Here is a 23,249-nt window from a genome sequence, read left to right on the forward strand (position 1 = left end):
ATGTTTTGACTTTATGTCACACAATGAATAAAAAATAACTTTAGCTTTACCTACTATATAATAAAATGGGAAAGAATTAGTGATAAAAGGGTTACAATTATTCACTCCTTCACTTACTCATTTATCCAATAGTGCCTGGCCTACTATGGGCCATATACTGTTTTGGGCACTGGGTATATAAGACAAGAGTAAAATCCCTGCTCTTTAGAAATTTATACACTGGTGGGTAGAGATGGAAAATAAATCAGCTAACAGTATTTGATATTATACTCAAAGTGATAAAACTGTGAAGAATATAAAACAGGGTAGCACAACCAAGGATGAATGGTGGTGGTGGGGGACAGGGAAGGGACATCTGGGTCAGACTAGGTTGTTAGGGTAGATCTCTCTTAGGGGAAAATATCTGAACCTGAATGGCAAGATCTATAAACAAATATTCCTGTAAATATATATGACCAAAAAAAGTGAAAGTGTGAAAGTAGTGCTCAGTTGTGTCCAACCCTTTGTGACCTCGTGGCATATATCCTACTAGAGTGGGTAGCCATTCCCTTCTCCAGGGGGTCTTCCTGATCCAGGGATTGAACCCAGGTCTTCCCGTACTGCAGGCAGATTCTTTTCTGTCTGATTCTTTTCTGTCTGAGTCACCAGGAAAGCCCAAATATATATGAAGTAACTTCTATTTGGAATACAAAGTTTCTTTTGAGTTCCCAAATGTCCAAAGTCAAAAAGGAAAGGAAGAGTGACTGATAAGAATGTGAAATGAGGGACATTTCTTTTTTTGGGGGGGCACATTTCTATTTTAGCTCCTAGAGCACAGCTAACATATTGTGTTGAAATATACAAAATTGCTGATACTCCATCATTTTGACCTACAAAAACAGCAATTCATATGATTCAACTCAATAGCTGGAACTGAACAAAGTTAGGTCAGTAGTCAGGTAAATGTTATTTAGTGAGGTTTGCCAGGACTAATTCACTATTTAAGTATTGTAATTGCCCTCTTTGCTTAAATCCAAATCTGCATGAAATCTACATAAATTACATAATTATAAAACATTTATTGGATAGACTTACAGTGTGTCAAAAATGGAAACTAAGTGCTTTCTGGCATTACCTCATTCGATCCTCATATAACCTCAAAAGGTAGGAACTGTTACCACATCATCTAACAATTGAGGTCTAGAGGTGTCAAATAACTTGATCAGTCATACCACTTGGAAGCGGTAAAGTGACAAGGCAAAGATGTGAACTGAGGAATGTCTCCAGACACTGTATTCTAGCCTTTGGTCACTCAGTGTTCATAGGAAAACATGCTTATTTATTTCAAAGGTCAACTACATATCTAACTTGTTATATTTTCAAGGTTTATGTAATATACATCTTTTTTCTGATATTTAACATTTTATAAGGTCAAGACTTTCAAATGATATGATGTGATTTGGGGTGTGTGTTTGTATATATACACTGAAAGGGTGAAACACTATTGGAACAAATATATTTGATGATACACATAATAGTACAGAGGCTCATGTATCAATAGATAGTAATGATAGATAGTTTGGTACACTCCTTTTCTTTATGATCTTACAAATCAAGGTTAGTCTAAACTCATAATCATTTCATTTCCCTTGATATTTAGGCAGGGGCATGTGATGCAACCTTGGCCAGTGAAATCTAGGGCTAAGCCTGCTGGAAGGATCTGGGAAGTTTTGATTTTACAAAAAATACCAAGAATAGGGTCTGGTCTTTGGGTTTTGGATCCTATCTTACAAAAAGTGATGCTCAGAGCTGTTGGCATTACAGAAAAGTTAGCTGAGTCCTGACATTACAGAGCCATGACATTTATTCCAGAACAACTCCATCTCTGAACTTTCAGTAAGTTAAGATAATTAGCTTTTACCCATTATTCAAACAAAAAGAAAGGGAGATGTGATTAAAAATCCAACCTATAACTAATACCAGAATCACAGCTACATTCTACTCTATATCCAATCTTTAGTGTTTATGTCTCCCTAACAGTCTTTCTTCAAAATCAGATAGTACAGTATTAAGAAAATATTTGTTTATTTATGGCTGTGTCAGATCTTCGTTGGAGCATGTGGGATCTTGGTTCCCTGATCAGGGATCGAACCCACATCCCCTGTGTTGGAAGGCAGATTCTTAACCACTGGACCACCAGGGAAGTCCCGTTTTTGTTTTTTCAATATCTGTGTGTTAAGATAACCAGCCAAGAATGGTGCCCTTGAACTTCACAAAAGTGACATTTTTAAGGTTCTCTACTATTCTTTCTCTGACTTTTTGGTACCTGTCTTTTTATTCACATTGCTTGTATATCTTTTCCATTTATTCCCTTTAGACCTGAACTGTAATTTAAGATATTATTGATGATTATGCTCTTCCAAACTCTTTGTGCTTGAGCATAATTTATCTTGACAATAAAAAAAAATAGTAAAAAGTACTGCAACATTTTTATTTTCAACTTGCTCCTTTTTTTCTTTAACACAATTTCATATTCTGAGAATATCTTCCCCTTGCCCATATACTTCTTACCTGAATGTTCTTCAAAATAAAATTCATAGCATTTAGAAACTCTTCAGGAAATTACTTCAGGACTCTCAAAATGATTGAAGAGGATTAATCTGTCTTCTTCTGCATGATATTAGTAGTCATTATCTAACCTCTCTGCCTAGATTACTTAAGATATTAAGGCACTGAGCTGCACATTTTGTACAGCTCTTAAGTTACCAATGGTGTGCAATGGCTGTTAGGAAAAAAAACAACAACTTTAAAGCACACTTATTGGCAGATCTCATTTTGAAAGCATCAATAAATATCCTAACCAGATAACCTGCTAGGTATTGTAGTTAGTAGGGAACATTTTGTCCATCACAACTCTCATCCCTGCTAAGAAAAGCAAAAAACCCCAGGTTTTGCTTTAGATTCCTAAGACCAAACTAATAAATGTGTAAACTGAATGCTGATAGGTTATCTCTAGGACAATGAAAAAGAGCACATTATAACTTCACTGAGTACCCAGAGGCACCAAAAATGTATGGCTGATAAAGAGTGCTCTTTTAACTGCCAAGAGGGAAATCAGCAGGATTAAGGGATAAAGCTTTCAAAAATCTCACCTAAACCACATAGGATGGCAAGGGAAAGACAGCTATTAGAAGCAAACTTCAAGCTGTATTAACCAAAACAGTATTTTAGTGTTACAGCAGATGATTTCTGAATAAAGAATATTATATCTTTATATTTTGTCCCACAATTTTATGATTAATACTCCTTGAAAGCTGCATAGGCTGACATAATTTATAATTTAATTTCACTGAGGTATTATAAGGCCTACACCTCAGTAAGATTCCAAAGTGCTAATTGGGATAATAGGAAATTAGTTGTCTTCTCCCAAATGCCAGTGAAGTAGGTCAGGATAATTAATATGCAAGCTGACTTTTCAGTCAAAGGAAAACAAGACAGGTCTCATCTGTATACTTTTAGTACCATCCATTTAGACTAAAATGAGTTCAGCCTGAGAAAAATCACAGTATGACTCAGTTAAAGAACTGAATTTCAAAATAACACAAAAGGTAGTTCAACCATGAGAATGTAGATTGAAGTATGCTCTACGAAGTATGCTCCAAAGAAGACTAAATTTACACCTCCCAAGCAGGGCTGAATTCTACATGTACAAAGAAAATGAAAAAAACATTCAGGTAACAGATGTAGGTATATCTTGCTTCTTAAATTGCTCTGTAAACTCATACGCACTACATGATACAGATCATGAAAGGGGTTTGGTTGATGACATAATTCTTTTGTAAAAGTTTATTTACTTTTAATTGAAGGATAGTTCCTTTACAATGTTGTGTTGGTTTCTGCCATACATCAACGTGAATCAGCTATAGGTATATGTATGTCGCCTCCCTTGCACTTCCCACCTCATCCCACCCATCTAGGTTGTGGTGACATAATTCTTAATCCTTAAAACTGAAGATAGTCTGTATTTTAACATTTTCTCCCATGGCTCCTTCTGTTCACTTGCCTGATATTTCCTATTTTTAATTTCTTGGCAAACTGAGAAAAAAGTTTGGAGCTAGAGACATGAAACTTACTTCCTCTGCAGGTTTGTACTTGATTAGTGCAAATTCACTTTAGTAGGTCACAGCGCATGCTGGCCTTGAGCAGGACAGTTAGTAATACACTGCTGCTAGTCTTTGATTCTAACAAGCATGGCAGCCTGCTGACCCTAGTGGCAGCATAGTGAGCGCTCTGTGTGGAGGGCTGTAAGTCTGAGGCTGATGGGATGGCCACAGCTTCTTTCCTGTGTATAATTTTGACTGCTGACATAACACCAAGCAGCCTGATTTGAATAAGCAGCCTAAAATACTTACACCTAATGGCCCACTCAGAGCAGTCATGAATAAGACACTTGCCTTAACTAGACATTAAAGATTCTTTTGAAAACACTGATTTTTTTTATAGCTGATGTTTCCCAAATGAAGTGTTCATCAAACTGTATGCTTCTCAATATTAGAAACAATAATGCAGAAAAACCATCATTAATCTTCTAGGCAAGCATGAAACGTACTGCCCTGATGAGAATGGTTTAAAGGATACTGAGGCATCAAGTGGCAAGATTAATAGAAAAATACCCAGAAATAGATGGGGCTGTGCGAGACAGTGCACAGCCACCTTTGGTGAAACAGACTCGACTGCAATAGCCCCAGCTGCCCCACCATATCAAACTGTAAAGGCAAAATACGCAATACCAAGTTTACCTACACATTTCCTAGGGCTGTTCTCCCTTATTGCAAGCATTCCACAAAGAGAAAGCCTGCTGAAAAAGATGGAAAGTACTGAGTAACTGCCTATTTGATCCACTTGGGAACCTGAAGGAAAAACCCATCCACTTGGAGTGCATCTGTATGGCTAAAAATACATTCGATCAACAAAACAGCAAAAAACTGACAATAGAAGAAAAAAATAATCCAACACCGTCTAACTAGGGATGCTCTGTAGCCTAGTGGAGCCTGAGGGAAGGGCAAGCAAAGGCCTAGCTTTGCCGTTCAGGTCCTAGGACACATATTCTCCATTCTAGTCCTCTCTACACAATGACCAGGAGGAAGTGCTAAGTATCTAGCTTAACAGAAAAAGACAGCTTCAAAGACTTCTACGTATGGCAATGAAGGAACGTGTTGTGAACAGGATTCTCTATTTCAGAGGGCTGTGCCTAATTTCAACACAATTCACTGGAAAACGGCAGAGATGAAGTATTTTCCCTAATGCATTTGTGAAATACTGCATAAACCTCCCATACTTAGTTGCAGCAGTTATGCAGTACCTGGACAACAGTCAAAATGAGGTTTCTAACTTATCTTTAGTTAAGTTTTAGAAAACAACTCATTAATCATCCTAACATTAAAAATGTATGACTATGCTTGCCAGAACTCCTACAGAGGCCTAACACAGTTCCTAGATCTTTCTTCCACAAGACTCTTCTATAATTTCTAATAGATGTGAATGTTATGAGAGCTTGGCAGGTAATCAGCTTTCCTGAACCAACAGTATACCTTTTATAATGGTCCTCATGGAGATTATGACTACAACATACTTTATATGGAAACTGCTTCAACATGTGAAATTTATTGTAAGCAACTCATATTTTGATAGTAGAAGAGGTCCCCTAAATTTTCTTGTCAATAATCTCTAAAGTAACCCTCACTTTAAATAAGCCAAACTTGAAATCTATATGAGGTTCCTGACCTGTTGGTAACCTGTGAGCTTTGAGTTGTTTTTCCAGTTGTGATGATTTTACACTAATATGTCCTTTAATCAAAGCCTCATATACTTCTTGAAATGGGCTGAAGGACAAAGTCCGTTGGTATCCTTTAAAAAGAGAAGTCTAATGCCCTCATGGGACCAAACCAGTAACTGTGGTTTTATCAACACTGGCTTGGGTCATCTGTACTAATTGGCCCATATTTCATTTATTTATTTATTTGTTTAATATTTCATTTTGAATAAAGAGATTTTATATTATTTCTCTGGTATTTTACATTCAAGTCTTGGTAACTAGTAAACATATTAATTTTTTTACCTACTTTTTTTTGGGGGGGGCACATAAAGCAGCTTGTAGGATCTCATTTCCCAGACCAGGAACTGAACCTGGCTGTGGAATTTTTAATGCCAATGAGACAGAGGGTTGCTTAAATGACTTCTTTCTCTCAGGAGTTGATTCACATAAATTGAGCTTTGCAATCAACATACATACCAGGCAAGTACATGGATGCTTTTGGCAAATTGGTTTCTAGAAACAGATTCTGCTATTTGGAGTTGATAGAAATGCTATGTACAATTTCTGCTTCAAACAATTCTTTTGGATTTTTCCTTTCAGTCTTCTAATAGTGAAAAGGGAAGTTACATATGTATGTATATGTATGAGTATGTGTATTTTTTGTGTATTAACTTACTTATTCAACCAAGGTCCTGCTAACACCTGCTTGAAGCATTTATAGCTTCTTAACCCAAACTCAGAGGACAACAACTGTGGACCAAAGGGATGATGCGTGTGAGTGAGAAGAAAGTAAGTAAATAAGAGGAGGAAGAAAAACGAATGCCATCAACCTGAAAAGGCAAATGAGTAACTGGAGAAAATAAAATGATTTCTTCTAGCTGTGAGTATCCTGAGATATAGGCTTCACTACTCATCTTTTTTCCCCCCAAGTTATTCAAGTTCTGAAAGTGGGATACCAAGGGATACCTAACTTCCTGTGCAGCAAGAGCATTATTTTAAGAAAAAGGGGAAACAAAATTCTATTTTCTTAAAATAAGAAGTTTGAAAAGGTTAGGAATCTGTGTGTACAGGCTAAGAATCTCCATCGACATACTTACTTTTGTCTCCTATGTTTTCCCCTGCTGCCTCCCCTTCCTCCTCCTCCTCCTCCTCCTCCTCTTCCTCCACCTCTGTGGGCTGCACGTCATCCTGCGGGTCACAGGCACTAACCGGCGCGTTCAGACAGCAGTGGTTGAACCCGCTATCTCGTGGCAGAGTGAAACTTCGAGGCTTGCCCCCGTTTCCATTTAACACTTGCATCCGCTCGCTCTCAGCTAAGGGGTACGGCCCATAGTGATCCTGAAGGTGGCACTTCTGCGTGGGCAGGGTGGACTGCCGCCTGTGCTCGGGGGAGATGGCCGCCGAGTCAGAGAAGACAGAATCCTCCAGGGGCAGAGTCTGAAGATAGTGTAATCCCGAGCTTGTCAGGGGCGTCTCGATTAAATCCTGCCAGGAGCGCCGCTGACTGGCTGTCTTGCGAATGGGGGACACCACACTGCTCCCAGTCACTTCCTGGCGAAACTCCTCATGGGAGGATTGCGACTGGGAGGTCTCTGTGGAGGACAGCCGGCTGTGTTTTGCTTCCACATAAGGACTGGCACAGCTCATCTGTGGAAAGGAGACTCTGATCAGTCTCCCAGAAGTAACAGACCACTCCTATCACCAAGGAACACCTTTGATTCCCAGCAGGTAATATTTACTCTTTGAGTGAATGACTACTCACCTTTTCACGTATCTCAAAGGTAGGCCCCAGCTTAAATTTTCAGAGACTGAGACATGGATGTATTGAAATACAGCTATGCTGGGCTCTCATGTAAAATGTGACATATTAGTGCAAAGTTTCACCACATTCAAAGTATAAGGGAATGTGAGTGCCTATATAAGAAATATTCAGCAACTAAAAACCAAACCCCAAGTTTAAAAATCTCTACGTGTTAAAAATCCTGAAGAATTGTTGCCAAATTCATATTTCCAGATTTTACAGAGTCTGGGGGTGAAAGCAAGAATGGCTTTTGGATAAAAAACAAGGTGCTTCTCTCTAATGAGACACAACCCTTCCTCTTCTTCAAAGGTGACTGTCTGCTCCTACGGAGCCAAGGAAAAGTTTTCTTATGGTCTTGTCAGTTCTGTGGCACACTCTAGAGAGTTAAAATGTAGGAAGGATAAGATTACACCCTGATGGGGATTAGCATTTGCCTTGAGCACAGCCTTCAGAATACATAAACACAAAAGAGAAATGGAATGTTTTTATCAGTGGAATTTAAAGTTCGGTAACATATGTTACAGCACAAAGCACAACCAAGAAGGACTGGCATCAAGTGAATGTTGTAAAAGACCTGCAGGCACCCCTGCTGGGAGAGGCCTTACTCTACCTCTGGGGGCTAACAGAGCAGCCCTGGCCCTTCCTGGCAGGAGGAGCCAGGTGTGTTCAACGTGGTTATTACGACTGAGGCTGAAGTTGTGGCCAGGAAAAGCCTGACTAAGGTGAAAGTACATCTACCCCTTTGGGTAAAGGAGTTCAGTGGCATTTTCTGGGGGCAGTTTATCCACCCACGTGTTAATAACACTGTGGGTAGTTTCCTTCTTGAAATTCACAAGTTGCTATCATTAAAGAGCAGTTTGGTCAAGCAGTTTCCCTTTCTTTCATGTTTACAAATATTTTATTTTTAAAGGTTTATTTATTTTTATCTTTTGGCTGTGCCAGGCGGCATGTAGGATCTTAGTTCCCCGAGCAGGGATGGAACCCATGCCTCCTACTTTGGAAACGTGGAGTTTTAACCACTGGACCCCCAGGGAAGTCCCTATAAATAATATATTTATATTAAAAGAATATTCAGATCCTGACTTTTTAGGGAAAGAGGGAAAATATGATACAAACTATATCTTGTTACTGACTTCATTATTTCATTTGTTTAGTTCATCCTGGCATTCTGTTGCATTGCAGCATTTATTAAGGAAATGTGTATACAGACACGTGTATACAACTCTGCCTTTTTTCTGCTTTTCTTCTTTTTCCCTTAGGTAAGAGACACTGTCATCAAACATTTCAATTAAAAATGTGACTTCCCTTTTAGTCATTAGCTAAAATATTTATCCATTTATTCCACTTATTTATTTCAGAAATATTCACTGAGCACTGAATAAATAAGTACCAGTGCTGTACTAGGCCACGGGGATGAACAGATGAATAGAATGGAGTCCCTGTTCTCAAAAAGTTCACAGTCCAATCCAGTGAGCTATTTGCAGTCCCAAATATGCCAGTATCTCTGGATTAGGCCTGAGTATCTGCATTTCTAAAACATTCCAGAGCAGATCCTTATGCATAGCCAAGGTTGAGAAGTGACCTCGAATTATATCAACATCTTGCATAGCACCTTTCTTGTTAAAAATCCCCTGGAGTAACACAGAAGTGGAATTAGGTTGGCGGCTATTGTCACCTAAACCCAATTCCATTACCTATGTGGAAGACTCAGTCCCCAGATAGGCAGAATGGCCTCTTCCGTACGGTGACCATGCAATGTACAGTCTTTAAAATGGGACAGTATTGAGACTCTTTCAATAATTCTGATGAGCATAAAACAAACAGGGACAGTTATAAAAATCAAGGTACAGTCTATACACAGAATGATTTACACAAGTTTAAGAAGTCTTAAGAAGAAGGGTACCACATAAACACATATACATTAAACCAGATCCCATAGCTATCTGAAAAGCTACCTACCAAAACATGTTCAATACAGATATAATATCAATTTTTACTATTGTTTCTAAAGAACATAGGAATGAACTTTGTTAGTATAGAATAGATAAGGTCAATTTACATATCTTTTTTCCACAAAACTTTTTTTTGTTGATAGTTCATGAAGGCTACTCTGACGCAAATGGTATGTTTTCTTAATAAAACTGGTAAGATATTTCTAAGTGTGGAATCTGTGGTGATTGCTTCTCCTGATTAAATATTCTTCATATAAAGTTCCTCCCTTATTTTTTTTAGGCTCCTTGTTTTCTTTCCCCCTGAAAAATGCAAGGTCTGACAAGTAATTCACCACACAATGTTTTTTAACATAAAAAAAGGATGTTTCAGATCCAAGAATCCAATACTATATTGAGTACATTACTATTGGCAACTTACAGAGGGAGGCCGTGGGTATGTATCATAGGGGGGTGGAGGGCTGTCCTGTTTAGGTGTTGATGGAGTATCTGCTTCTTCCTTGTCACTCTCGCTCCAGTAATCTGAAAGTTCACACATATGGATACAACAGTATTTCATTAAAAGTGTCTAGCCATATTTTCAGTAACACTACCAGCTAACAAAAGGAAGTTTAAATTCCATTTCTACACACTGCTCCCCAGCACTGGCTACTCCAGGTCCAACAACTTTTATTTTCAGTTGGGATTTGAGGAGAAAGAGAGTACAATCACCCAATTCCTACCTCCTTTTAAAGCAAGCAATAACACATAGCTGCACTTTAAGGAGTTACGAAAAAGATAATGCATAAGTCAAATCAGGTTTAGGGTATAATTCCAGACCAAACTACTTGAAACTTCAAAGAATGAATGATGTTACATGACATTTTTTAAAGGTGTATCATTTCATCTTAAAGATGAACACTCAAAGAAGAAATGCATACATTGCTGTAGATCTCTACAGATATAAACAGCTCCCAGAATAATGTTCTCAATTCTCTTCTCTGGCTTCAGTTCACTGGTTATCTAACAATCGCTGTTTCCAGAGTCATGCTGACACGAGTCTCTATAACACCATACTCCCACCTCTACTTGGAAACACATGGCAAACCTTGATTCTTGCCAAACGCAAAAGGGCAAATCTGCTGATGTGGGCTGTAAGCTCCAAACTTCTAGAATTACTTAAAAGGGTAGAAAATGTAAGCCGCTAGACAAAATGACTTGGCAGACCTCAGGCAAGAGGGAAGAGGAAAAACAGGTACATTGGTCGAGTAAAATATAGCACAAAGGCCAATCATCAGATCTGTTCTACCCATATTTCAACCACCCTATAACTGCTGGGTTAATTTTTTGTGTTTACAAGGAAAAATCTAGAAGTATCACCCATATGAATTTCAAATGATAAAAGAAAAGTAGCCAAACAAAAGGTTCCTTATTCTTATGAAAAGTTCCACCACAAAAGAACCACTAGAAGGCTTAACTAATACTTAGATGTAGGCGAAAAATCATGGCACATATTTTTATAGGTACCTTTTTCCATCTAGGAATTCCCATATTGTAATATTTTTATACATTTTCCTTGTGGTGCTGATTAATAAGTACAATTAACACTTACTGAGTACTTATTATATGCCAAATAGAAAGTAGTAAAACTGGGGTTTGAACTAAGAAATTGCCTTGTTCTAAACCTTGAAGGGTTAAATTACTGGGACTCTTTCGTATGACTTAGTTTAATGTGACATATTAAAGAGAGAGTTTAATGTGACATATATTCATGATTTTTCAAGACCCTGTCCTCCCTGCTAAAGAATTTGGTCAAAATTCTTTAGCAATGGAGAGAAAGTCTTTGAAAGTCCTATTCCTGCTTTAATTATCCCCTTTGAGTAAAAGAAAAACAAAGACTATAGTTAACAGTGGCTCAGACGGTAAAGCGTCTGCCTGCAATGCGGGAGACCCGGGTTTGATTCCTGGGTTGGGAAGATCCCCTGGAGAAAGAAATGGCAATCCACTCCAGCACTCTTGCCTGGAAAATCCCATGGACGGAGGAGCCTGATAGGCTACAGTCCATGGGGTCACAAAGAGTCGGACATGACTGAGAGACTTCACTTCACTATAGTTAACCTAAATTTGATATCTGGCTTTTACATTGGGTCACACTGGTGATGGGAAGCATAGTTAGTCTCCTCCCAAATATGAATTGATGTAGCTGTCCAGAAACGTACCCAGTAAACGCCAGTCAGAAAAGCATGGACTATATACTCGTGCAGATGCAGCTTTAATGTTTGGCTGTACCAACTGCCATTTCTGTGCTCTTGTGATGGTGACTTAATCTCTCTGAGTCTGTTTTGTTATCCGTAAAACGGGGCTAATAAACACCACCTTTCAGAGTTGTATGAGGGGGGTACTATGGTAGCACATATTTAAGTGCCTTACACCTTGAAAGCACTAAAAAAATTAGGATTCCTAATACTGGTGGATTTGCAGGTAGCACGCTAGGACAGTCTGTCCCAGATCACACAGGAAATAAGTGCCTGGTGTTCCCGTCTTCTTCGCCATTAATTTTTTCTTGTAGCAAGTTCCAGCAATGCAAAGTGAATTCTGGAGCTCTGGGGCCTCAGTTGGGTAGTTTTGTGAGAGCCTGAATTCTACTGGGAAATTATTGCTGGAGGGAGAGGTACTAAGCACTCCTCCTCCTTCTCCCCAGCAGTAGGCCTGCCAAGATCACTCTGCTCTTACCCTTCCCACAATTTCCAGAAACTATGACACCTGTGCTGAGTTTTCCCTTCACCTTTGCACTGAGACTTTGGGTCTCAAGTACTTAGCACCTGAAATGGTCCAATCAGCACATTGAGAAGGAGAAGATAACTATTTTCTCAAGATCTCTATGACTAACACTACAAGTGACAGATTCAGGAGATTCTCTCTCTACTCCCCGCCCTAACCCCTCTTTCCTTGATAAATGAGGAAAAATTCTAGTTCAAAATTTGATGTAATTCTTGGTTTACTAAAAAAGAAACACCATCAAACCAAATTTTTCGTGGGTTGTCTAAGAGGTTGAAATACCACTTTGTAAATTAACTTCATTTCATACACTAAGCCATGTGTCTCTGAGAGAGTAATGACAGGGAAGAGCCTACAGAAAATTCAGGCCTTTTTGGGTTTGTGTGGAAAATTACCAGCACACTGCTGCCCAGAGGCTGAAACCAGTCTGATTTTCATTCTAAGAGCAAATTAATTTATTTTTCTTAGCTCTCTTATTTAGCACGGAATGAATGGATACTTTTTAATGTCTCTCGCAGTGATATTCAATTTAACAAGTAACTAATCATGAATAAACAGTGCCATCAATAGAAGAGGAAAATTTCCACTTCTTATGTTGATACAAAGGATAATCTAAAAAAAAATTGGCTTTTTCATCTAGAACTATCAAAGAAACACAATGAATTTTATTCATTTTTATGTAATTAAAGCTTTACTAAGACCTTACGTGTGATTGAAAATAATGTGTCATGAATGTCTGATCTGAAGCTGGAAAAATAAAAAAAAAGTATTAGCAGACAATTAGCCAAATTATGATCTTGGCAAAATTCAATGTAACCCTGTTTTCTCTATGTAAAATAATGCATAATGAAAAAGATCCTCATATCCTTTATACTGCTGTAGTTAAAGACAGCAATTCACTAAACTTTTAAGTCAATGAAAGAGTCACTTCTAAGCTATACGGAGTATTTAAATAGAAACAGTGTTTGGCAGTTATTCCTTTGCATCTTTCTGAAATATTTCCAATTCTCAAAGAGCTTTGTTTCAGGTTTAACTTCAGTGCTGAGAATGGTACTCAGATGTCAAACAATTTTATAGAAGTGTGGCATAGACACGTGCATCCAGCAGTTGACTATATAGGATATTGTGAGACCTAATCCCATATAAGGTGGGAAGTCTAATATGCTTGTGATCCATGTTAGAGCATCTGATGAATGTATACTCTAAGGGGAAATCTCAGAGATTCTGGTTGTAGAGAATTGAACTGTAACTTTAAGCTTCTACATATGATTATCTACCATTTTCTAGTAGGCACTAAAATACTCACATGACAGACTATGGCAGCATGAATCCATGGAATGAGTATTTTTTGGAACCTGCATGTGCAATGTGACTTACCAGTTCTTTCATCCATAATGAATTTTGGTTATATAATACCAAGTACAAAGGAAATCCACTAAAATCAAGGCCATGCTCAGTTTCAAAGCAATGTCGAGTGACAAAATACAGAAGTTAAGCCTGAAAATCCAAGTTTCCTTATTCATGCAAATTGACTTTTTAAAGATTCATTTTCCTATCAGCACATTGCCCACACTTCAAACTCTTGCATCTTAAAAAACAGAGAAACAAATCTACATGTACTTTTAAAGAACAGCTTTCATGCCTTTTAAAAGTAATTTGAAAAGGGGCTGGTATGTGTGTATGTGTGTGTATTTAGTTCTCTTACTATAACTTTAGGCCCATAAATTAAGTAGAAGAATTAAGTGGGGGATAAACGTTTAACAATGAAGAAATGTGACTGAATTACTGGCCTGACACTTCATAGTCCTGGCTGGGTTTGCCTGTGCACAGTGATTTGATGGAGACGGCTTCCATGTTATTTGTGGAAGTACCCATGCTGCTTCCACTCTCAGAAATGTTTTATTTTATTACTTCTCATCCTGTGAGAACCAGTTCAGATTATGTCCACATAATGTCTTTCCCATTTCCTTCCTGGAAGAAATCTCTCCAGACTCATTCCCATGGAATTTGGTTTGTACTTTTCCATGTTTCACTTTCTCTATTTTACTCAGAGTATCTTTTCTGCTACAATTCAATGTAATTTCAGGCAGGATGAGTGCCTATTTCACCATAATACGATTAGAGTGCTAGATGAAGGCCTCACTCAGAAACACTTTGTTGTTGTTCAGTCGCTCAGTCGTGTCCGACTCTGCGACCCCATGGACTGCAGCCTGTCAGGTTCCCTGTCCTTCACTGTCTCCCAGAGTTTGCTCAAACTCACGTCCATTGACATGATGCCAGAAACATGTTTTGGTGATGCCAGAAACACTTCAAAACTTAATAAAGTCTTCTCTTTCTCTTCAGTGCTAACATTTTACATCAGGCTCACTGATTACTTTCTCCAAGTATATCCTCGTTAATCCTGCCCCCTCTTCAGGATTTTTTTTTTTTAATTTTGCATCCACTTAGCAATTTTTAAAATCAGTTGCATGTTGTGCAAAAATTAGTACTCATTTACTTTATGTCACTCTTTAATTTTTCTTAGGCAATTTCAAGTGTATATTTTTGAAATTCTCAACAAGATGATAAATTCCCATCGGCAATAATCACGTTATGCTATTTCTTGGACATCTTCCTGCCCTATCTCCTCACTCTTCACTGCTCTAGGCACCTCCATTCTCTTATCCTATGGCTCTAAACTCGGGATTGGTAAACTATAGTCTGCAGGCCAAATGAGGCACTTGGCCTGTTTTTATACAGCCTGTGGATCAAGAATGGCTTTTACATTTTAAGTGGATTAAAAAAAATCAAAAGAAGTTTCAAAATGTGAAAAATGTTATGAAATTCAATCTCATTGTCCATAAATAAAGCTTTATGGAAGTACAGCCACTTCTTTTCATGTGTCTGTAGCAGAGCTGAATAGCTTCAAAGAAACCTTAAGGCCTTCAAAGCCTAAGATATTTACTGTTTGGCTCTTTACTCAGAAAGTTTCCTGACCCCTGACCTAAAACTTTGCTGACAGATTGGTTTTGGGATCTGGTTATCTTTTTTAGATATCTCTAACCTTTAGTTTTTAGATGCTTTAGAAAGTTTTCTCTGTGAGGAAACAAAGTTTTCAGAATCTTCACATCAACACACAGACTATACATACTGGAGACACAACTAGAAGTATGTTTGTGTACCCTTCTGTAGAATTCCTTTACCTTTAGGATGTCTCAAAAGTTTTCAAAAAACTAGTTATGCTTCCAAGGGATGTACAGCAAACATTCTTTGGGAAAAGAAAAGCCACTTTTAGAATGGTAACCACAACTTTTGTTGAGATTTCAATTCTGCATCAGGATATTGTGTTTCATAAATATGAGGTCAATACTAAGGCAAGTTCCATATGATCACAGAGCTAACACACTAACAGAACTGAAGAACACATTCAAATGAGATACTTGATGAAAGAATGAATCATTCATCTGAGCTCTCTGCATGAAAAAGCACCTAAATGTCTGTGAAACCACTAAGTAGAAAAAACCACTAAGGACCTAGACTTGGGTCAATATAGGACCAATTCTAGGCTCTTTAATTTTTAAGATTTTTTTTCCCATAAGAAATAGTCTAAAGGAGATGGCAACAAACAGGAACAAACTCCATATTAGCTGCTCTAAAAATCTGAGTTTATTTCCTGTTTGATTTACTAAATCCTAGCCATAAAATGCTATGGTTTGGATTCCTTTGAAGTGCACAAAAGAGAAAAAAACACAAAACAACACAGATTGACATTTGCATTTTCTCTCAAGTGATAGCAATCAAACACTGTAGAGGAAAACAGCAAGGGAAAAGAACATAACAATAGTAAAAAAAAAAGTATTCCTTTACCTTGTTCTTGCTTAATCCTCTCTCTTTCCGCATATCCTGCAGTCAGCATGTTAATTCTGTTAAGCCACCTGAAAAAACAAATATCAGTAACATTGCAACTGAATTTCTTATAATTTACCTTTTTGGAAATATTTATTTTCAAATGCATATGAGTATATGGAATAACCTCAGATAAAAGATGTGTTGTTTTTTGTTACTCTTAACACATGGAGTCATCAGTAAGTTATAATTTGCTGCAGTACAAACTGTTCCCACAGTAAAGATGCTATTTCACTAGAAAAGTCTTGGGCAAGCCTGTATATATTTGCAATATAAAGGGGTCTGAGATGACCAAAGTCCTATAATTCTGTTGCTGTTCTGTTTCCTCAGAAAAAAATTCTTCTTTAGAAATATTTAAACAATATCAGATATAATTTATCTTGAGAAGGGAAAAAGCTATTGACTTTGCTGGTCAAATAAGTTTTACTATCAAATATTAGTTTTGATGAATCTCTTTTACATTTAATGATCCAAGGCGAAACACATCTGAGTAGTACTATGGAAATCTGTCTCTAATACAAGGGTATTAGGTTTTTCCAAAACAAAAAGTACATATACAATTTTAACCTATGTTTTGGATCCTGAAAATTTATTTCCATGAACAATCGTAATTTAAAATTAAATCTTAGTTCTCTCCTCTTTCAGGAGAATTGCTATTGCCAATGTAGGGGGCTACCTGAAGCAAAGCACTGCTTCAATCTCCATCTTTTGTTCCATAAGGTCTCTACCTGTGTTCATTACTCTGGTAACTGTTTACACTGCATCAGATTATCACGAAGTCTTTAAACTAACTTGACAATTTTTCACTGGTGAATCCTGAACAATGATTCATATATTTTCCCAAACAAGAAAGTAAGGGAGAATCAACCTTCCAAACTAGCTAATAGAGTTAATATTAAATTGTGGAATAATCTGATCTTAACATATTTAAAAAAAATTGTTTTTGAGAACTTTTTCTCCTAAGAGATTATTTCCCCTGTCAACTAGAAGATGAATGTCTCTGAAGTGACTCAAATACTTCATCATTATGCCAAGTGGTGTTGACTGTGCATCAGATACTGAGAATATCTTGGAGAGAGAGGGAGAAAAGTTGTTTCTCTAGTGGACAAAATCACACCCATGGAAATTTAAGGTTTAATTTTAGGAACAAGTCACTTAAAGCTCAACTTTGACAAAACCTACAGTATAATGATTACCTCAAGTATGTCTGGGAAGTAAAAAAGGAAGCAGAAATGAAAAAAAAAAGTAATCAAATGAATTCAGTAGGATGGTATATATACACATAATGCAGAAAATTATAAACTCTAAGAAGCTAACCTCATAACAAATAACCTTTTTGAAATGACTAATCATTAGTAAAAGGTCAACATGAAAATCTAGTCTATAGGTGACTTGTAGTAAGAAAGGAGTTGAATTTGTATTATAAGGCAAGTCTTATTAGCACCCTTAGGAAAGACTGGGTTGGTGCTTTTTTGGGTAGAAATGATGTTGATACCACCAGAGGAATATTTATTGCTGAATTTTAATTCAGTACCTATTTACGACTTCTTAATATATCATTGAAATTTAATTTTGTTATTAGCTAAAGAGCAATGAGGTCTTGTATAAGATGAATAAAGAAACTAAAAAGAGGCTTCTTAATTTTTCAGCTCAACAATATTTATGAAATGTCTGTTATATGCTGAACAATGAGCTATGTTTTAGGGGTCCAAAAATGAATAAGATATAATTTCTGCCTTTAATGAGCTCCAGGATTCTTAAATTTCACAAGACAACCAAAAAATTAAACTACTTTTAGGAAGACAAATTCTGCCCACAATAAAAACTCTTAAGAAAGTGAGGACAAAACCAGAAGGTGACTATCTACAAGCCAGGAAGAGAGGTATCATCAGAAACCACCCCTGAGGGCACCTTGATCTTGAGATTCTAGCTTCCAGAACCATGAGAAAATAAATTTCTGTTGTTTGAGCCATCAAAAAAAAGAAAAAGAAAAAAGTAAGTGTATAAACTTGGGCCAGGGTATATAAGTACAAAAGGCTGAATGCTACACAGCTGTTGTTGCCGTCTTGGATAAGTCGTCCTCAGGCCTTGGTTAGAAAATGCTTAACCAAACACTTGTTGCAGTTACGATTTGGTGTTTATATGCTATTATGAATAGCAGATATGACTGAACTGAACTGAACTGATGCATTAATTGAGGTAAGAAATATTTAGGTGTGCCAGGTACTGTCCTAGGCATGGATAAAGAGATAAATGAAATAAAGTATCTGTTTTCATGATGCCTATATTTGCAGCGAAGGGAGACAGACAATATGCAGGAATAAGAAGATTGGGCCTATGGTGAACATTCCAATGAAGCTGCCAAGAACTGCCACAGAATAACGTACTGAGAGGGAAATAAGAGTAAGAATTATAGAAGAAATATACAAATAATAACTACTAAACAGAAACTGGTGAGTCCTGACAATTACAATGACATATGTGCTGACATGAAAAGGAATACACAGGCCAAGTAAATTCAGTAAATAAGTCTCAGAATACTTGAGAAACTTGATGTTTTATTTTCTTCCCACAGATTTCACACAGACTGGCAAAAAAGGTTTTTTTTAATGTTTCAATGCTCATTTCTGAGGAGGGAACAGATGGATTGGTGGTAGGGTGCTCAAAAGTGTTTTTTGCAAATTACCTCACATTCCAACTTAAAGCTACTCAAAAAACAGAAGGTGAGGTTTTAATATTCTAACATTTATATTTGGGTATATATATATTTGGGTATATATATGAGTAAGTGTATGAATGTGTATACATACATGCAGATTTTATAGAAGAAAATTAAATCTAAGGATTGCCTTTTCATTCCAATTACTAGGTCCTGTCAAAGCTAGCACTACATTTAAAAAATACATGTGATACTTTAGAAATTATGAAATAACCAGATAAGGTATTTATTTATAATTATTATAATATAATTATAATTATCATTTCTTGAAGGCTTAGGTACATGCCTTCAAAGGACTACATAGAGAATGAACCAATACCCAGGACATCTTGCTGTTATGTAATAATTAGGTTATTAAATAAAGTTGTTGGAGGGTGTCTTTCCCTATTACCAATCCTCTGTGAACATTGCCATTCACTCTCCTTCTTCCTATTGACAAGTAATTTTTAAAAAAACTTGTTTGTTGAAGATAAGACACTAGGGACATGGTTATTAAAGAAAGAAAAAGCAAGGCAAAACAGCAATAGTCTATTATACTTAAATTTTTAAAAAAGTTTCAATATTTCAGGACAATTCAGAAGGTTGTAGTACACCATGGAAAGGCTAATATAAAACAGCACTCTGAAATGTATGATATGGAGATGATGACATATTTGATCAGATTTATTTATTCTTTGATTCACTGCTTAGAAAAGGCAACGAAGTGAAACTTATGGGTTTGGCTTAGTTTCTTTTCTGATATCCTGAACCAGATACATCCAAAGGAGTATCAGGGAAGAGTAGTGACATCATATACTTCTAAAGTTATTCCTAACACAGGGTAGAGAATGGAGACCAAGAATGGTGTTACAGCTAACAAAAATGCATTTTTGAGCAGGCTATTTTCTAAACCTAAAAAAACCCTGATTAGCAAGTATCCCAAATGATTAAATTATGTTTATTCTTAGATGGGAGTTAAACTGTGTTCTAGTGGATTTATCTTGTAGAAGAGGACATGTTCATATATACCACTTATTTTCTGTTTGGCTATGATGTTATAATACTTCATGTTTATCCTAAGGGTACTGAGCTCAACTGTGAAAAAATGAATAGTAACTAAAAGAGCAGAATTATCAAATAGTTACAACACAAAACAGAGTAGCACCACTCCCCAACAACTACATAATTTTCATTTTGAGAACAAGCTCAGCAAATTCTGATTGCTTCATGTGAAATTTCAAGAATGGTAACATACAAAGCAAGAGAAGATTGTGGAAACCAAATGCAAGGCTCAGTTCACAGAAATACAACCAATAACCCTAAAATTTATGTGGAACTATAAAATACCCAGAATTGACAAAGAATTCCTGAGGAAAAAGAACAAAGTTGTAGGCATAACCCCCCCATCCCCCTGCAACACACACTAACTTCAGACAATACTACAAAACAATAGTAATCAAAACAGTACGCTATCAGCACAAAAACAGACATATGGATCAATGGAACAGAACACAGTCCAGAAATAAATCCATACATCTACGCTTAATTAATCTTTAACAAAGGACACAGGAATACACAATGGAGAACAGATAGTCTCTTCAAGCAAGTGATGTTGGGAAAGCCAGACAGACTCATACATACCAATGAAGTAAGAACATAACTTCTCACCATACCCAAAAATAAACTCAAACTCAAAATGGCTTAAAGACATACATAAGACATAACACCATAAAACTCTTAGAAAAGAACATAGGCAAAACATTATCTGACATAAACTACAGCAGTATTTTCTTAGGTCAGTCTCCCAAGGCAGTAGAAATAAAAGCAAAAATAAACAAATAGGACCTAATCAAACTTAAAAGCTTTTGCACAGCAAAGGAAGTCATAAACAACAAAAAAAAGACAATGTAAGGAATGTGAGAAAATATCTGCAAACCATGGATTTTTCTGTAAGATGTTATGGAAAACCCTGAACAAACTTTTTGGCCAATCCAGTATGTGAAAATGAATCACTTCACTGTACACCAGAAACTAACATAACATTGTTAATAACTTCAAAAAAGAAAGGCTCAATTTTCCTATTAATTATAAAAAGAGTTTATCAAGTTTTTCAACACCTTTCTTTGCCCTTTCCTTATATTCATATCCTTGCTTTGGAAAAATCGTGCCTATATTCCAAAGTGTCAAAGAACAAGATTACTTATGACAGCATATTAAGTGTTCATTGAGTGCATTCAAACACATTTATGAAGATGTAGTTTTGTGCTTAAAAATATCTGAACACAAATTCCTTAGAGATATACAAAGAAGGGTATATGGTGTAAAAGCCCAAAGTATATATTGTGTTGGCCAAAAAGTTCATTGGGGTTTTTGGTCACATTGTATGGAAAACCCCAATGAACTTTTTGGCTAACCCAATAAAAGGAATATATACTGAAAGGAAACATTTATATAGCACTTACAATTTAGCAGGCACTATTCTAAGCCTTTCATGTGTGCTTATTTGCTCCTCATAAAAGTTCTATGGATGAAGATGGTTATTATCGCCACTTTTTAAAAGAGCTTAATATCTGACATAGAGAGGTTAAGTTCTACATCCATGGTCATACAGCTAGTAAGTGGGATAGCTGGAATTTGGACAGCCTGGTTCCAAAGTTCATACTCTAAACCACTATGCTATTCTGTATCTCCCTATTCTGTATCTCTGTATAATGTGTTGGCACATTATATATGTAACATGCACTGCCTGCTGAAGACCTATAAAAGGAAATATTTTGAATCTTAAACATAATTTCTACATATCTAGGAAAAGGAAAGGGGAAAGGAAAGAAAAAGGAAGAAAGGATCAAACTCATAAGAGCCAAAATGGAAACAAGAAGCTGTATGTTGTAGATGATAAATATATATATATATATATACAGATTTTCCCAGAGGCATCGCATAACCATGTGCCATCTAATCACTTGGTTGCACAATCCTGTCCAGCAATAGAAGAAAAGTGACAGAAAGATATACCAACTAAGCTTAGGCTTGAATTATTGAGATGGATATTCTGTCATAAATACTCTGCACTTGGAAAAGTCAGCTTTTTTTGTGGGGATCTTTATTTCCCTCACTTGGGAATAAATTTGGAGACATATTCCTGAAATGGACTTAAACTTTTTTTTTCCTGCAGTGGGTATTTTTTTGCCTTTATATATATATATTTGGCCTATATATGGATTTTGGAACATTTTTGGTAAACTTAAAAAGTCAGTGAGTTTATTTTGACTTTTTAAAATGCTATTCTTTAAAATTAGGTATGGAGTTATGGCTGGGTCCATTTTATTTTAAATCTGATCTAGAAACTTCAGTGATATTTTTCTTTAAGCATTAATGGGGAAAACTGAGAATTCTAAGCCTAACAGACTTTCTAAGTATTTTGCAATATAAGTAACACTTTACCTGTTCATATCATCAAGATGCTCAGCAGCAAAATAAAAGCTTTTGATTTTAGGATGACAGGCTTTGAATGCACTGCAAAAGGAAACAGAGTACATTCATCTCAGACTGGGAAATAAGTTAGAACCAGATAATTTTTACGGATAAAATTGCCTCAAATCTAACCTGAGTACAAATATATAATGCTTCTACCATGATGACAGAAATCAGTTAAAAATTCAATTTTCTGCCCACAAAACTGCTTTCTTATTACCTCAATTTGAAAGCATTAGCCAAGCAATCTATAATTTAAAAGCTAGAAATGAAAAATCAAAACAAAAACCTCAAAAAACCTTCCTTTCTCTCCCTTGGCCCAAATAAAGTCAACTTACTATTTCTTGCGGCATTCACTGGCTCTATCAATTTTAAATTCAGGCAGGCTGATGAATCCTTCTGCTTTTTCATCCTGAAGAGGCAACACTCTTGTTTAGGGTATTATATACAAACGTTTAAAGCTGATGCTACTATATAACTATGTTTTAAATATCTATACTAATAAAACAGTTCATTTAATCCCTTAGACATTTGAGAGATTAGAATTTCACTCTTACCTGTTATAGTCCATTAAACTGAATGTATATTTTGAACATTTAGAATAGTAAATATTAAAATATACATATAGAATATTTAAAAATTCTTTCTATATTAAAATAAAGATAGAAAAAATAATTTAATTCTCAAGGTAAAACCTGTTTTCTAAGTATTTTTCCCAGAAAGTATATTGACTTTTATAACATATAAAATAATTTTAGTCCACATTTACAATTAAATCTCCTCCCATTTTAAATGTCCAGATGTAAAATATAGGGATATCTATTAATTCAGTTCCTTTTCTGCTTCCGAAAGAATCTCTTATCAAACTCAAATTAAATAATTATTTTGTGT

The 23,249-nt window shown here is 36.3% G+C and overlaps 1 protein-coding gene across 5 annotated transcripts in view; it reads right to left on the bottom strand.

Annotated features, from left to right (window-relative positions):
- The window catches only part of CNKSR2 (connector enhancer of kinase suppressor of Ras 2), a 283,532-nt gene that overhangs the window by 42,642 nt on the left and 217,641 nt on the right, over nt 1–23,249 (bottom strand). For all 5 annotated transcript variants that reach the window (XM_018043877.1, XM_018043876.1, XM_018043878.1 and 2 more), the window contains 5 exons: nt 22,697–22,770; nt 22,329–22,400; nt 16,148–16,215; nt 9,966–10,066; nt 6,892–7,441 (listed from right to left, as the gene is read on the bottom strand). In XM_018043877.1, the coding sequence (XP_017899366.1) occupies nt 6,892–7,441; nt 9,966–10,066; nt 16,148–16,215; nt 22,329–22,400; nt 22,697–22,770 (865 nt within the window). The remainder of the gene's footprint in view (nt 1–6,891; nt 7,442–9,965; nt 10,067–16,147; nt 16,216–22,328; nt 22,401–22,696; nt 22,771–23,249) is intronic.

The sequence above is a fragment of the Capra hircus genome (genome assembly GCF_001704415.2).
Source record: "Capra hircus breed San Clemente chromosome X unlocalized genomic scaffold, ASM170441v1, whole genome shotgun sequence".
Taxonomy (NCBI): Eukaryota; Metazoa; Chordata; class Mammalia; order Artiodactyla; family Bovidae; genus Capra; species Capra hircus.